General features: G+C 37.8%; 1 protein-coding gene and 1 pseudogene across 1 annotated transcript in view; one reads left to right on the top strand and one right to left on the bottom strand.

The window, feature by feature from the left end:
• LOC133176623 (intermembrane lipid transfer protein VPS13D-like) overlaps nt 1–14,442 on the top strand; it is an 80,925-nt gene that overhangs the window by 39,260 nt on the left and 27,223 nt on the right. Inside the window, exons 38-47 of the mRNA XM_061311730.1 lie at nt 1,221–1,319; nt 1,555–1,794; nt 2,020–2,152; nt 5,813–5,985; nt 9,146–9,345; nt 9,918–9,982; nt 10,428–10,524; nt 10,761–10,904; nt 11,211–11,331; nt 11,451–11,591. Coding sequence (XP_061167714.1) covers nt 1,221–1,319; nt 1,555–1,794; nt 2,020–2,152; nt 5,813–5,985; nt 9,146–9,345; nt 9,918–9,982; nt 10,428–10,524; nt 10,761–10,904; nt 11,211–11,331; nt 11,451–11,591 — 1,413 coding nt within the window. The remainder of the gene's footprint in view (nt 1–1,220; nt 1,320–1,554; nt 1,795–2,019; nt 2,153–5,812; nt 5,986–9,145; nt 9,346–9,917; nt 9,983–10,427; nt 10,525–10,760; nt 10,905–11,210; nt 11,332–11,450; nt 11,592–14,442) is intronic.
• Nucleotides 3,234–4,168, bottom strand: LOC133176597 (uncharacterized; annotated as a pseudogene).

Here is a 14,442-nt window from a genome sequence, read left to right on the forward strand (position 1 = left end):
AGAGGAGGTAAGTCTAGTGGTATAATGACAAAGAGAGGGCCTATTGTAGAGGAGGTAAGTCTAGTGGTATAATGACAAAGAGAGGGCCTATAGTAGAGGAGGTAAGTCTAGTGGTATAATGACAAAGAGAGGGCCTGTTGTAGAGGAGGTAAGTCTAGTGGTATAATGACAAAGAGAGGGCCTATAGTAGAGGAGGTAAGTCTAGTGGTATAATGAAAAAGAGAGGGCCTATAGTAGAGGAGGTAAGTCTAGTGGTATAATGACAAAGAGAGGGCCTATTGTAGAGGAGGTAAGTCTAGTGGTATAATGACAAAGAGAGGGCCTATTGTAGAGGAGGTAAGTCTAGTGGTATAATGACAAAGAGAGGGCCTATAGTAGAGGAGGTAAGTCTAGTGGTATAATGACAAAGAGAGGGCCTATAGTAGAGGAAGTAAATCTAGTGGTATAATGACAAAGAGAGGGCCTATTGTAGAGGAGGTAAGTCTAGTGGTATAATGACAAAGAGAGGGCCTATTGTAGAGGAGGTAAGTCTAGTGGTATAATGACAAAGAGAGGGCCTATAGTAGAGGAGGTAAGTCTAGTGGTATAATGACAAAGAGAGGGCCTATTGTAGAGGAGGTAAGTCTAGTGGTATAATGACAGAGAGAGGGCCTATTGTAGAGGAGGTAAGTCTAGTGGTATAATGACAGAGAGAGGGCCTATTGTAGAGGAGGTAAGTCTAGTGGTATAATGACAAAGAGAGGGCCTATAGTAGAGGAGGTAAGTCTAGTGGTATAATGACAAAGAGAGGGCCTATTGTAGAGGAGGTAAGTCTAGTGGTATAATGACAGAGAGAGGGCCTATTGTAGAGGAGGTAAGTCTAGTGGTATAATGACAGAGAGAGGGCCTATTGTAGAGGAGGTAAGTCTAGTGGTATAATGACAAAGAGAGGGCCTATAGTAGAGGAGGTAAGTCTAGTGGTATAATGACAAAGAGAGGGCCTATTGTAGAGGAGGTAAAGATGTCATTTATTTCTATGAAGATGTGTAAAATAGCACTACATACAGAATGGTGATGCAGGAAAAAAATTTGATTTTTGAAAGTAAAATAATGCTTTTATGAAGATTATTGTATATAATTAGAATTTCGTGAAAGTCATGTTAAGATTTCCACTGTAATTGTATGAAAGGTTAAAATATATCTCACCTATTTACATACTGAATCCCCTATTTCTGTTGTAGGTGGAGGTACCATTTGAGTTGAAGCTGAATGTATCAGACACCCAGTTCATTGTAGTTGAAGACAGCACTACATGGGATACTAATGCTGTCATTCTAAAGGTAACTCTATTATCACTGTAGATAAAAAAGAATGGATGTGTTCATTCTGTAAAGTGTCTAGATTTGTAGTCTAGATTGATGAGACATAAAACTTTTTTTAAAGACTAACAAAAGTACTTTGTAACTATAAAGTTTAAAATTAATAAATATTTTATATCTTCTTATTCAAGGCAAAGAATGTACTCTGTAAATACATATGACATTTTTTACTTTGTTTATTTACAAATTATTATAGAGCACAGCAATACTAAATTTCCGTCCCAAAGCCAAGGACAAAATTCTGACCTGCACTCTTCAGTCTTTGGAGGTATTTTCCTGCTCTTTGACAGCAGAAGAGGAGACGGCTCAATCCATCATAGATCCACTTACCATCCACATTGATCTCAACGCTAATCCACTTCCCAAACATAAGCTGTCATCACCCGCTGGATTATTGGAGGCTTCTCAGGTCCATCAAAATAACCTTGTACTTGAGGTACCCAACAGATCTCTCTGTACAATGTATCCACAATGTAATGTAGGCTAATTAGAAATATTACAATTTTGTTAATGCCTCTTTTTTTTGCCAAGTTGCACTATCATTTTATGCAAAGTATTGAAAAGATGATTTAGGGTGAAAATAACCTGAACAATATTTAGACAGGTTAGTGTACTGTGATTTAAATTACATGGATTAATTAATGTATTCCTGTATTTTCAGATTACATTTAATGTTATGAACATTCGACTGTCCTACATTGACATGAAAATGTTCCTGGCTATATTGAATTCTATCCCAGAGCAAGCATTGAAAGCAACACAACATGACAAACCTACAGATAAAGCTTATCCAGGTATGGCATTTTTCCATAATTTAAAAAAGAACTATGTTAATGGTTTTAACATTTTGACATTGTCTGAGCAACATTAGTACATGTAGTGCACTGTGACTTAGGGAGATAATCCTTTCTTTGTTCACATTGCATCATTGTTGTTTTAAGAACAAAGAGTTGTCTATCTTTGCTATGTGAAATTTTGTTACTCAAAAATGAAGTGAAGAAGGTAGACAACGTAACTGCAGTCAATTTTTCTTTAAAATTTCTGACATGGTTACAGTTTATTTTGTAATTTTTTTGGTTTTACTTATCAATGGAAACATTGGTTTTCGTTAATTGGAAAGTCTTCATTGTTCTCAAATTATACAGGTGACTCTCAATGGCTCGAACTCCGATCTCTCGAAGTGAACCTCTGGTCACGTTTTTTTTTCCTCTATATAACGAAACAAATTTATTCCTGATCTCTCAAACTTCCGATCTCTCGAAGTTCTCTATCTCTCGAACCAAGACCTGGGTCCCGTTACACATATTTCATTGTTTTTTACTCTCTATCTCTCGAAGTTCTGATTGCGCATGTGTACAAGTCGATCAAGCGTAAAATTAATTCAGCTTGGACTTATCTGGATAACAGTGAACACCTGGGGATGGGATGGACGTGTTATGGGTGTTGTAAGTCGTCCGAGTGTTGATAAAATTAATTGGTTAATTGGTAAATTATAAACAAATCGCTTCACAACTAATTTTGACTGGACGAGACGATAATTTTGAGAAAATAATTTAGGGACGTGTCAGTAATTTTCCTTGTATCACGAACCTGTATTTTCTTCCTTTACTGGTAGTAGTTCATTAATTCTTGATACACCAAGGGGGTGGAGCATCTAAATGTACAATAACTTCCAATATCAGGAAGTTATTGTACAGAAAAAGTACAAAACTGTACAATAACTTCTTACCACATCACAGGAAGCCCCACCTCCTTTTGAATAAATGAAAATAATTTTAAAAACATTTTTATTACTTCTTGTAACAATAAACTGAACTTTTATTGCCCGTAAATGTTTTTACATTTCACGTATTTTATTTTAGCAAGTCTTCCTTCTTAAAAATTGAAAGAAATGTTACAATTATGAAAATGCTGTCCATTTGTTATGTCGGACAAACTTTCGGAAGCAAACAAATGGGGTATTTTCTTCTGATGACCTTCATTTTCAGTTTCCATGTCTTCAGTCTCCTCTAGGTGCTTTCTTTTCTCACCCGACTGCCGCACTCTGCGGTCGAGTACTTCCGACACCCTTCTGGAAATCTCGTCGCAAGGTTTTTTATATTTACGTACTGCCTTCTCAGATCGATGGCCAGTCCTCCTCATTATTTCTTGCTCGTCCACCCCTGCCATATACAACTGAGTGGCACATGTGTATTTTCCAGAATGGTTGCTGTATTGTCCAGACAGTCCAGCTTTTGTACAGATCGTCCTCATCATGGTCTTCAGCTTGTTTACACCTACAACCTGGTTTCCGTATTTTGGCGGATGTCCCTGCAATGGGCGTCGATAAAATGGTCCCTCGTTACCTAGGCCAGCCAAATAAGTCTTGTAAAAGTCTACGATGCAACGTTCACCTATAATTATTATTAATAAACAGGGTGCATATGGGTTATGTTATTCATGAATTGAGCCGAGTCGTTACTTATCATTAATCATGTATATATAATTATGAAATCAAAGTTCGATTATATACTCAAGTAATTAAATCGTATCTTACCAGGTGAACTGTAATGTCGAATCTGTTTGTTTGTCAGCTGCATTTGGGCCAACCCACCCTTGCAAGTCTTACTGGCACGTCCAATGAATTCCACGTATTTTCCAGAGCTGTCCTCCCCAAGAACAAACTGACTACACTCAAGTTCATGATGCTCGTCATGCCCCCTTAAACCGAAGAGTTTACAGTTATAGTAGAACATGGTATGTTGAAGACTTTCGGAACTGTCACCCCCAAATACACCTTTCTCCCACATGTTTTCCTCATCCTATGGCATAATCGGCTCAGCTTGCTTAATCGCCATCCCAAACCCGTGCTTCAGAAGGTCTTTCATTTTGCTGTCAAGAATTTTCCGGAATCACTAAACCTTGGGTCATTACTGTCCAAAATGTTTTTGTCGAAGATGTTTTTATTTCTGAGGTGGCGCAATATCCCACACGATATGAGGTAGAGAGATCGGGGAGGGTATTCAATGCCATCTTTTCTCCGAGTTTCCACAATAAAGCGCCCCAAGTAGAAATTCAACTGCTCTGCCGTCATTAAATGTAAGAGTGGTATTTCATCAACGGAATTACCATTACATTTCTCCCTCCATTCCTCGAAGACCTTAAGAGCCCACGTGGTATTTTTCTTGGTGTTAGCATTCTGGTTCGATGCAAATCAATTTTGAAATTTCATCATCCGTCACCAGTTTTCCAAACCGTTCACCATTATCACTGGGTTCCGATTTCACAGGTCGAGGCTTTGGATCGGAAATATCAGCTACTGGGTCCACTGTATCTAGGTTGAAAGAACCAAACTCGATACCAATTTCACTGTCCATATTTTCGACACGATTTAAATTCAGCTTTTCACACAGACCCTCGGATATGGCATTTTCTTCTTCAATTTCATCACATACCTGCGAGAGTTCAATATCTTCTTCGGTAACTATGCATATGTTAAAAAAGTCTAAATCACCTAAATCGACCAGGTTAATGGTCGACAAATCGTCTAATACATCCATCCTCCTCAACTTCATTGAAGTAAATGACTAAGTGCGCAAAAATATTCCCAGAATATAACGATGAATTAGCGGGAAATTACTACGGAATGTTCGGATAGTCTACAGAACCAATAATATGCCGGTTGCAGAGCGGGAAAATATAATGGAATCTATCGAATGCTGTCGATACTTTCGCGGCTGTATTACGAAAACCCCCGATATTTTCCAAGTTATGGAAAAAAATGATACATTCCCACGCTGTTTTATGGAAAATTTTTGCCCTAATGTTCCGAGCTTTCTGATTGGTTCGTTGATACAAGTCAGTTAAATTACATTTTATCTCGTGAATCATGGATAATCAAGGAGGCGGAGACTCGTTTGCTTCGCAAACTCGTCACCGCCCCCTTGATTATCCATGATACACTCAATAAAATGTACTTTAACTATAACATAGATTATGAACTTTAATATTATTAGAGTTTACACAATCCCAGTTTGGCAAACATTGCACAAGAAATCCTATCTCAAGAATTGTATACTGATTACAAGCAATCTTGTGAAGGACCGATCAAGCCTGCGCACGGGGATTAGCAAAATCGACAATTGCTATTCAGGTTTCATGTAATCATGAAATGGGAACAAATAAATATTGAAACTTAAGTTAATCATTTCATTTATTCAAAACACGATCATTGCTGTTGAAATCAAGTGAATTACCTGTAAAATACGAATGAAAACGTGTAATGACATTATCAACATATACTTCCGGTATGTATAATAGTAGAACAATGATGATCGGAACTGAAAATTCTGGAATTTATTCACTTTCTATCTCTCGAACCCCCCGATCTCTTGAACTTTTCTTACGGTCCCTTGAACTTCGAGAGATTGAGAGTCACCTGTAGTTTAATTAAGAATTTAATTTTACATCATCAGCTGACAAAATGAGCAGTCTCTATGATATGGGGTTCAGTATGGAGGATTGTAAGAAAGCTCTTGACCTGAACAAGATGAACTTAATGGAGGCAGCAGTTTGGCTGACTGAGAATGCTGTACCAGAGGAAAGGAGCCGGTCAGAAGAGGGGGGACTTCATATCACAGGGATGGAGGTTAGTGTCAGGGGTGGATCATGGATCTTTTCACAGAAATGCTAAGGTTACTTCTCTGGCTTGTTTCTTGTGAAAAGCCAAGCACACACTGTAATCCAAATGCTGTGAAAAAAATTGGACTAGGTATTGCTGTTTTCATTTGTTGTGCATTGAGAGTAAAACTGCTCATATTTTCTGTCGGAAGTATTAATATCTGGAAGTAATGGGTCTATTTCAACCAAACTTCCCACAAGTCATCTTTTGATGATTTAGCTTTAGTTACGTTTACAGATCTTAAAATAAAATGCCTTAGGTATTCCAAAAAGAGATTATTTCAAAATGGCAAAAAATTTGATGGGGTTATTTGAAAACCTTATTATTCAGAAATGACAAAACATACATGTATGTGGAAAGCTTTTTAGCTCACCTGAGCCGAAGGCTCAAGTGAGCTTTTCTGATCAAAATTTGTCCGTTGTCTGTCGTCGTTGTCGGCGTCGTCTGCGTCGTTGTTGTCGTAAACTTTTCACATTTTCATCTTCTTCTCCAGAACTACTGGGCCAATTTCAATCAAACTTGGCACAAAGTATCCTTGGGTGAAGGGGTTTCAAGTTTATTCAAATGAAGGGCCACGCCCTCCTCCAAGGGGAGATAATTACAAAATAGCAAAAAATTAATGGCATTATTGAAAAATCTTCTTCTCAAGAACCAGTGGGCCAGGAAAGATGAAACTCATGTGGAATTATTGTCAGGTAGTGTAGATTCAAGTTTGTTCAAATCATGACCCCGGGGGATAGGGTGGGGCCACAATGGACGATCAAAGTTTTACATAGGAATATATAGGAAAAATCTTCAAAAATCTTCTTCTCAAGAACAGCAAAGCTATGATTGGTCATATTTATATGGAAGCATCCTCAGGTGGTGTAGATTCAAGTTTGTTCAAATCATGACCCCCAGGGGTAGGGTGGGGCCAAAATGGATGATCAATGTTTAACAGAGGTGTACATAGGAAAAATCTTCAAAAATCTTCTTCTCAAGAACAGCAAAGCTATGATTGGTCATATTTATGTGGAAGCATCCTCAGGTGGTGTAGATTCAAGTTTGTATAAATCATGACCCCCGGGGATAGGGTGGGGCCACAATGCACGATCAAAGTTTTACATAGGAATATATAGGAAAAATCTTTAAAAATCTCAAGAACAGCAAAGCCACGGTTTGTCATATTTATACGGAAGCATCCTCAGATAGTGTAGATTCAAGTTTGTTCAAATCATGACCCCCCACTCCCTTTTTAGGGGTAGGTTGGGACCACTTATGCATTTAAGCTTTTCAATACTAAACTGATTTTTCCTTGCCACAGTGCTCAGGTGAGCGATGTGGCCCTTTGGCCTCTTGTTATTAGGTCACCTGAGTCACTCAGGTGACCTATTGCTATCTGTTTTGGTCCGTTGGCGTGCGGGTGTGTGTCGTGCGTAAACTTTTCACATTTTCGACCTCTTCTCAAGAACCACTGGGCCAATTTCAATCAAACTTGCCACAAACTATGATTCAAGTTTTTTCAAATGAAGGGCCATGCCTTCTTCCAAGAGGAGATAATTAAGAATTAGTGAAAAATTAATGCTATCTTTTAAAAATCTTCTTCTCAAGAACCACTGGACCAGGTAAGATGAAACTTATATGGAAACATCATCAGGTAGTGTAGACTCAAATTTGTTAAAATCATGACCCCCAGGGGTAGGGTGGGGCCACAATGGACGATCAGTTTTACATAGAAATATATAGGAAAAATCTTTAAAAATCTACTTCTCAGGAACAACTAAGCCCTGATTGATCATATTTATGTGGAAGCATTGTCAGGTAGTGTAGATTCAAGTTTGTTCAAATCATGACCCCCGGGGGTAGGGCGGGGCCACAATGGAGGATCAAAGTTTTACATAGAAATATATAGGAAAAATCTTCTTCTCAGGAACAGCCAAGCCCTGATTGGTCATATTTATATGGAAGCATCCTCAGGTGGTGTAGATTCAAATTTGTTGAAATCCTGACCCCCGGGGGTAGGGTGGGACCACAGTGGATGATCAAAGTTTATATAGAAATATATAGGAAAAATCTTTAAAAATCTTCTTCTCAAGAACAGCAAATTCGTGATGAGTCATATTTATATGGAAGCATCCTCAGGTAGTGTAGATTCAAGTTTGTTCAAATCATGACCCCCGGGGGTAGGGTGGGGCCACAATGGCCGATCAAAGTTTTACATAGAAATACATAGGAAAAATCTTTTAAAAATCTTCTTCTCAGGAACAGCAAAGCCATGATTGGTCAAATGTATATGGAAGCATCCGCAGGTAGTGTAGATTCAAGTTTGTTCAAATCCTGACCCCCGGGGTAGGACAGGGCCACAATGGAGGATCAAAGTCTTACATAGGAATTTATAGGAAAATTTCTTCTCATGAACTGCAAAGCCATGATTAGTCATTTTGATATAATTGAAGTTTTACACAGAAATACATAGGAAAAATCTTTACATATTTTCTTCTCCAGAACCACTGGGCCAAGAAAAATCATGACCCCCAGGTATAGGGCAGGTCCACAATGGATGATCAAAGTTTTACATGGGAATACATTGGAAAAATCTTCTCCAGAACCACTGGGCCAAGAAAGATGAAATGTGGAAACATCTTCCATAGTGTAGATTCAAATTTGTTAAAACCATGATCCCCAGGGGTAGGGTGGGCCACAATGGACAATGAAAGTTTTATATTGGAATATGTAGGAAAAATCTTGAAAAAATTCTTTTCTCAAGAACAGCAAAGCCATGATTGGATATATTTACATGGATACATCCTCAGGTAGTATAGATTCAAGTTCAAATCATGACTCTGGACTCTGGGGATAGGGTGGGGCCACAATGGACGATCAAAAATTTACAAAAGCTCCTTCTATCAGTTTATTTTATACTCTATGGATCTTCTATGGATTGTTGTTTTATACTCAGGTGACCGTTAAGGCCCTTGGGCCTCTTGTATGTAGTAAAGATTCAGATTCAAATTCGTACAATTCTCAACAAGTGCAATTTTTTATAATCTCAAACTTATGAGCAAGCATCCTTATAGTAGAGTTTCACATTTTGTTATTCCATGGCCACTTGGTCATTGTTATCTTATTATTTTTCCTCCGATTTCAGATAAAGTCATCTTCAGTGTGTGTTTGCCTGATAGATGATTGTGGGGACTCCGATGTTCCACTGGCAGAAATTTCCTTCAACAGCATTCAGTTCTCCCAGCAATTTCTTCCGAGACAAGAGGGGAGTGGATCTTTTATTTTGATGGGTGACTATTACAACAGGAAACTCTCTGGATGGGAGCCGTTTTTGGAACAATGGAAGTAAGTGAGCTGTCACTTGGTTATACCGGGTAATTTTCCGGAAATTTATATAAATGTCCTTGTTGGATATTTTTTTTATCTGTCTACTGGCAATAGACTAGAAAATATCATGTGAAGATAAAGTGTTTGTCATCAAACTGCATGTTTTTCTAATGATTTTAATTTAACTGTTAACTTCTGAATTCTTATGGTGATTTTATTCAATGCCATGAAAAATGATATAAGATATGGAAATCATTCTAAAAAGTACTCTTCCTTCAGTTAACAGAAAACGTCCAGACACTGTACATAAAAAAAATTCTATATTTAAAACTCCAAAACCAGTGTTATATTTTCATGTACAACCTTTTATATCATTTTAGTTGTTTGTGTATTACAATTTGCATGTATTATATATGTGCAGTATACAGGGATCTGTTCATATGTATGCATCAGCTCTATATTTTTTATTTGAACTTCATCAGTTCTGTTAATAATAATGAAAATATAACTGTACGACTCTGTTCTGGGTTTACTGCAGGTCTTGTACTTCTTATAATCAGCTAATTATTTTCTTTCTCTAATAATTACAGATGTCGTTGTGAGTGGAAACAGTACTATCAAAATATGGAGAAGAAAACTGCCATTCAAATCAATGGTAACGTTCTTATAGTTTCATTTCTGCTAGAAATGTATTGTAAGTCAGTAGTGTCATTTATTCCTTTTAAATATAGATGATACATACATGTATTTTCATATGCAATCAGTGCACATGAACATAAGTCAAAAAGCTCCTGCCCTGACCATAAGGTACAACAAAGTGTCACTAGAGACCATTCAAGTTAAATATATTGGCATTCATTTGGATATCTAGGAGAATGACACTTTTGATTTGACTTTTTCAAATATCATTCATCGTAAATTATTCAATATTAAGAAAATTTTGGACTTTGAATGATACAGTTCTGGCATTAATTAATTTGTGCTTGATAATCTATTTTGAACCATCAATTTATTAGAAATATTTTAAGGTACTGTAGGTGCAGGGAAACAATAACAAGACTGTTGAATGTTTAAAAGTCTTTTGATTTATTTTTTTTCAGCACAAGAGGTGTTGAATCTCAACATAACCAGTACAGTCCTGGAGCTGTACAACCAGACAAAGAATACTTGGTCGGAGGACTACTATAAACAAATTGTGTAAGTTTAACAAAAGGACACATAAATTTTTACTAGCCAAGTGTTTTTATATGCTTTTTCTTGTAAAAACCCTCAGGCTATCTCATATCAGAATTCAGAAAAAAAAGTTTGTGAGATTTTTTTTGGACTCTTCTGTTATCTGTAGACCACTCAGGGAGTATATTATGAAGCTATAATCTTTAGCAACTTTTCTGTTATGGATTTTTCTTGATGGCCTGATGCATTGCTCCTTTCAGCCCAGCAAATTCCCAAAACCAGCCCCACCAGGCTAGCCGTACTGCTGTGAGCTGTCAGAGGAGGAGAGTTCCATTTGTTCCCTTTATGTTGTCAAATGAAACAGGATGTACTCTCTGGTTCACTACGGTGACCACCACACCAAGGTACACAAAACTGACCAATCAAAATTATTATGTCTCAAGCATATTCTTGTAATTTGGGGGTGGGTTAATGGAGATGGGAACAAATAAAATTAAAATATTCCTGAAGCCTTGGAAACAATCTAGATCTTGTAAAAAGCAAATAAAACCAAATCCATTTATAATGTTAAATGCTTGATTTGTTCTTGAGGAGAGGTAGGGTTGAGTTACAAATACAGAATTTGTACATAATGAATGGCAATGTTCTAAAAACAAGTTTTATGTTGCCTTTTTTTATGATGATGTTTGTCATATTTGGATAATTTTCAGGTCAGGGAGAAGAAAAGGTTATAAGGATGACCACTATATAAAGGCTTCAGAGTGGAAAAAAGTGGAGTCAGGAGAAAAAATACCATTCTTCTTCCACAACAAAGAGAAAAATCGTCACGAGGTGAATGTCTGTTGTGATGGTTATTGTCTTCACTTTCTTATGAGTGTATATCTGTATAGACTTGATGATGACAGAACCTTCTCTTAAAATAAGGCATATTTTCTGACTTAACTGTACAGAAAACCCACGAGTTGAGCATCAATCAGCTGGTTGTGAAGGTGGATGGGTGGATGAAGCTGTCCAATGTGACGGTGGATCGTGTGGGGGTGTACTTCAGACATGCTGAACCTGATGTCTCACAAGCCAAAGGATTAGCTGGGGTAAGTACTCTCTACATACTTCATATTTACAAGACTTTTAGAGAAACGATAGTTTTTTTGCTCACCTCAGCCGAAGGCTCAAGTGAGCTTTTCTGTCCATTGTCTGTCGTCATTGTTGTTAACTTTTCACAATTTTATCTTCTTCTCCAGAACCACTGGGCCAATTTCAACCAAACTTGGCACAGAGTATCCTTGGGTAAAGGGGATTTAAGTTTGTTAAAATGAAGGGCCACGCCCTCTTTCAAGGGGAGATAATTACAAAATAGTGAAAAAATAATGGCATCATTCTTTTAAAAATTTTCTTCTCAAGAACCAATGGGCCAGGAAAGATGAAACTGACGTAGAATCATTGTCATGAAGTGTAGATTCAGATTTGTCCATATCATGACCCTCTGGGGTAGGGTGGGGCCACAATGGACGATCAAAGTTTTACATAGGAATATATAGGAAAAATCTTTCAAAAATCTTCTCAAGAACAAAAGGCCATGATTGGTCATATTTATATGGAAGCATTCTCAGGTAGTGTAGATTCAAGTTTGTTCAAATCATGACCTCCAGGGGTAGGGTGGGGCCACTAGGACAATAAAAGTTTTATATAGGAATACATGTATATACTATTAGGAAAAATCTTTAATAATCTTGTTCTCAAGAACAGCAAAGCTATGATTGGTCATATTTATATGGAAGTAACCTCAGGTGGTGTAGATTCAAGTTTGTTCAAATCATGACACCAAAATCAAAATCATCAAAACATGACCTCAAATCATGGGGATAGGGTGGGGTCATAATGGGGGATCAAAAGTTTTACATAGGAATATATAGAAAAATTTGCTCAAGAACAGCAAAGCCATTTGTTATATTGATATGGAAGCATCCTCAGGTAGTTTAAAATTCAAGCCCCCCTTCAAACTTTTCAATACTGAACTGATTTGTTCTTTTTCATAGCCAATGTGTTCAGGTGAGCGATGTGGCCCATGGGCCTCTTGTTGAGCCTTGCGATGTGTAGACATGAAAATAGGCCCTTTAATACATAATTAGCTTTTCTTGCATATTCTGCAATTTATCAGAAGCCTAGCCTCTTGTTTTAAAATTCTCTTTTCAAGAATGCAAGGGCAGTGGATAGTCTTATCGATATGTGCATCTCCATATTGTGTTTAAAATGCCCCCTCCCCCCTCCCTGAGCTAGGTTAGGGCCAAATGGGTCACATGGCCAGGGAAACAACTTCAAAAATTTTCTTTATTCCAGGACAAATATTGAAGCTTAAAATGTATTGGCCAGGAGCTCATGTTTAGGAAATGTTCTTAGAAAAAAGTTGCTGCTGTTTATCTTTTTAGCTCACCTGAGCCGAAGGCTCAAGTGAGCTTTTCTGATCACATTTTGTCCGTCGTCCGTCCGTCCGTCTGTCCGTCTGTCTGTCTGTCTGTCCGTCCGTCTGTAAACTTTTCACATTTTTGACTTCTTCTCAAGAACCACTGGGCCAATTTTGACCAAACTTGGTACAAAGCATCCTTGGGTGAAGGGGAATTTAAATTGTTAAAATGAAGGGCCAAGTCCCCTCACAAGGGGAGATAATCAAGAGAAGACAAAAATAGGGTGGGGTCATTAAAAAATCTTCTTCTCAAGAACCACAGGGCCAGTAAAGCTGAAACTTATATGGAAGCATCCTGGGGTAGTGTAGATTCTAAATTGTTCAAATCATGACCCCCGGGGGTAGGGCGGGGCCACAATGTGGAATCAATGTTTTACATAGAAATATATAGGAAAAATCTTTAAAAATCTTCTTCTCAAGAACCACTGAGCCAGAAAAGCTGAAACTTATGTGGAAGCATCCTGGGGTAGTGTAGATTCTAAATTGTAAAAATCATGACCCCCGGGGGTAGGGCGGGGCCACAATAGGGAATCCAAGTTTTACATTGAAATATATAGGAAAAATCTTTAAAAATCTTCTTCTCAAGAACCACTGAGCCAGAAAAGCTGAAACTTATGTGGAAGCATCCTGGGATAGTGTAAATTGTAAATTGTTCAAATCATGACCCCCGGGGATAGGGCGGGGCCACAATAGGGAATCCAAGTTTTACATTGAAATATATAGGAAAAATCTTTAAAAATCTTCTTCTCAAGAACCACTGAGCCAGAAAAGCTGAAACTTATGTGGAAGCATCCTGGGATAGTGCAGATTCTAAATTGTTCAAATCATGACCCCCGGGGGTAGGGCAGGGCCACAATAGGGAATCCAAGTTTTACATTGAAATATAAAGGAAAATTTTTAAAATCTTCTTCTCAAGAACCACTGAGCCAGAAAAGCTGAAACTTATGTGGAAGCATCCTGGGATAGTGTAGATTCTAAATTGTTCAAATCATGACCCCCGGGGGTAGGGCAGGGCCACAATAGGGAATATAAGTTTTGCATTGAAATATATAGGAAAAATCTTTAAAAATCTTCTTCTCAAGAACCACTGAGCCAGAAAAGCTGAAACTTATGTGGAAGCATCCTGGGATAGTGTAGATTCTAAATTGTTCAAATCATGACCCCCGGGGGTAGGGCAGGGCCACAATAGGGAATCCAAGTTTTACATTGAAATATATAGGAAAAATCTTTAAAAATCTTCTTCTCAAGAACCACAGAGCCAGAAAAGCCGAAACTTACGTGGAAGCATCCTGGGGTAGTGTAGATTCTAAATTGTTCAAATCATGACCCCCGGGGATAGGGCGGGGCCACAATAGGGAATCCAAGTTTTACATTGAAATATATAGGAAAAATCTTTAAAAATCTTCTTCTCAAGAACCACTGAGCCAGAAAAGCTGAAACTTATGTGGAAGCATCCTGGGATAGTGTAGATTCTAAATTGT

The sequence above is a fragment of the Saccostrea echinata genome, unplaced genomic scaffold (assembly GCF_033153115.1).
Source record: "Saccostrea echinata isolate AGI-Se365-2 ecotype Australia unplaced genomic scaffold, CSIRO_AGI_Sech_v1 ptg000077l, whole genome shotgun sequence".
In the NCBI taxonomy this organism is placed as follows: domain Eukaryota; kingdom Metazoa; phylum Mollusca; class Bivalvia; order Ostreida; family Ostreidae; genus Saccostrea; species Saccostrea echinata.